Source organism: Austrofundulus limnaeus, unplaced genomic scaffold, assembly GCF_001266775.1.
Source record: "Austrofundulus limnaeus strain Quisiro unplaced genomic scaffold, Austrofundulus_limnaeus-1.0 Scaffold4686, whole genome shotgun sequence".
Classification (NCBI taxonomy): Eukaryota; Metazoa; Chordata; class Actinopteri; order Cyprinodontiformes; family Rivulidae; genus Austrofundulus; species Austrofundulus limnaeus.
Window position 1 is genome coordinate 1,429 of NW_013957088.1, and position 1,111 is coordinate 2,539.

Here is a 1,111-nt window from a genome sequence, read left to right on the forward strand (position 1 = left end):
CTCTTGTTGCTGTTCTGCATTCTGACATATGTAGCTGTACCATATCCACTCTCACTAGCATCAGAGAAGTGGTGTAACTGGGCATTAATGACTTCTCCAAACCCGTCAGGTTTGATACATCTGCTGACTTGGAAATCAGCCAATTTTTCCAAGTCAGTCAGCCACTGGTTCCACTGTTTTTGGAAGATTAGAGGTATAGGATCATCCCAGCCCCATTTCATCCTGCATAACTCTTGTAACAGCAGTTTGGCAGGAAGAACGAGAGGTGCTAGGAATCCTAGCGGATCATAAATGGAGCTGATGGTTGACAACATACCTCTTTTAGTGGAAGGTTTTTCTTTGACCTTCAGCTTGAACTTAAAACTGTCTGTCTCTGTGCACCATTGTAAACCTAGTGCTCTGTCTAGTGGTAGCTCATCACTGTCTAGATTCAACTCACAAAGAGTCTGGGACCTGAGCTCTCCTGGGATACATTGGAGCACTTCTCGGCTGTTACTAATCCATTGGGTTAGCGTAAACCCTCCTCTACTGCAAATAGCTATAAGATCTTCGGCCATGGTAACTGCACTTTCCTCTGATGGCAGACTCTTTAAGAGGTCATCCATGTAAAAGTTTTTGTTGACTGTTAATACAACATCTGCTGAGAAGTTTGAATGATTATCCTCAGCAGTCTTTCTAAGAGCATAGCAAGCACAGCTCGGTGAGGAGACTGCACCAAATAAGTGGACAGTCATGCAGTATTCCTCAAGGTCTTGTTCTAGATTACCTTGAGGCCACCACATGAAACGTAAAAAGTCCACATGCTCCTCAGCCACCCTTAACCTGGTGGAACATGGATTTTATGTCTGCCATTAATGCCACATGTTCCTGCCGAAACCTCACTAGAACCCCCACCAATGAGCTAGTTAGGTTTGGGCCCTGTAAAAGCTGACTGTTAAGAGAGACCCCTTTATACTCTGCTCCACAATCAAACACTACACGCAGCTTATGTTTTTGTGGATGATATACACCATGATGGGGTATATACCACACCTTGCCCTTTGGTGTTGTTAGCTGATGCTGTGGAACCCTTTCTGCATGTCCACTATTAATGGCATTAGTCATGAAGTTT

The 1,111-nt window shown here is 44.2% G+C and overlaps 2 protein-coding genes across 2 annotated transcripts; both read right to left on the reverse strand.

Annotated features, from left to right (window-relative positions):
* LOC106512189 (uncharacterized) lies at positions 1 to 807 on the reverse strand (the record flags this gene model as incomplete). The annotated part of the gene is given in 1 exon segment (XM_014000857.1): positions 1 to 807. A coding segment is annotated over 1 exon segment (782 nt), but the record flags the coding sequence as incomplete, so codon positions are not given.
* On the reverse strand, positions 784 to 1,111 carry LOC106512188 (uncharacterized; the record flags this gene model as incomplete). Its single annotated transcript, XM_014000856.1, is given in 1 exon segment — positions 784 to 1,111. A coding segment is annotated over 1 exon segment (304 nt), but the record flags the coding sequence as incomplete, so codon positions are not given.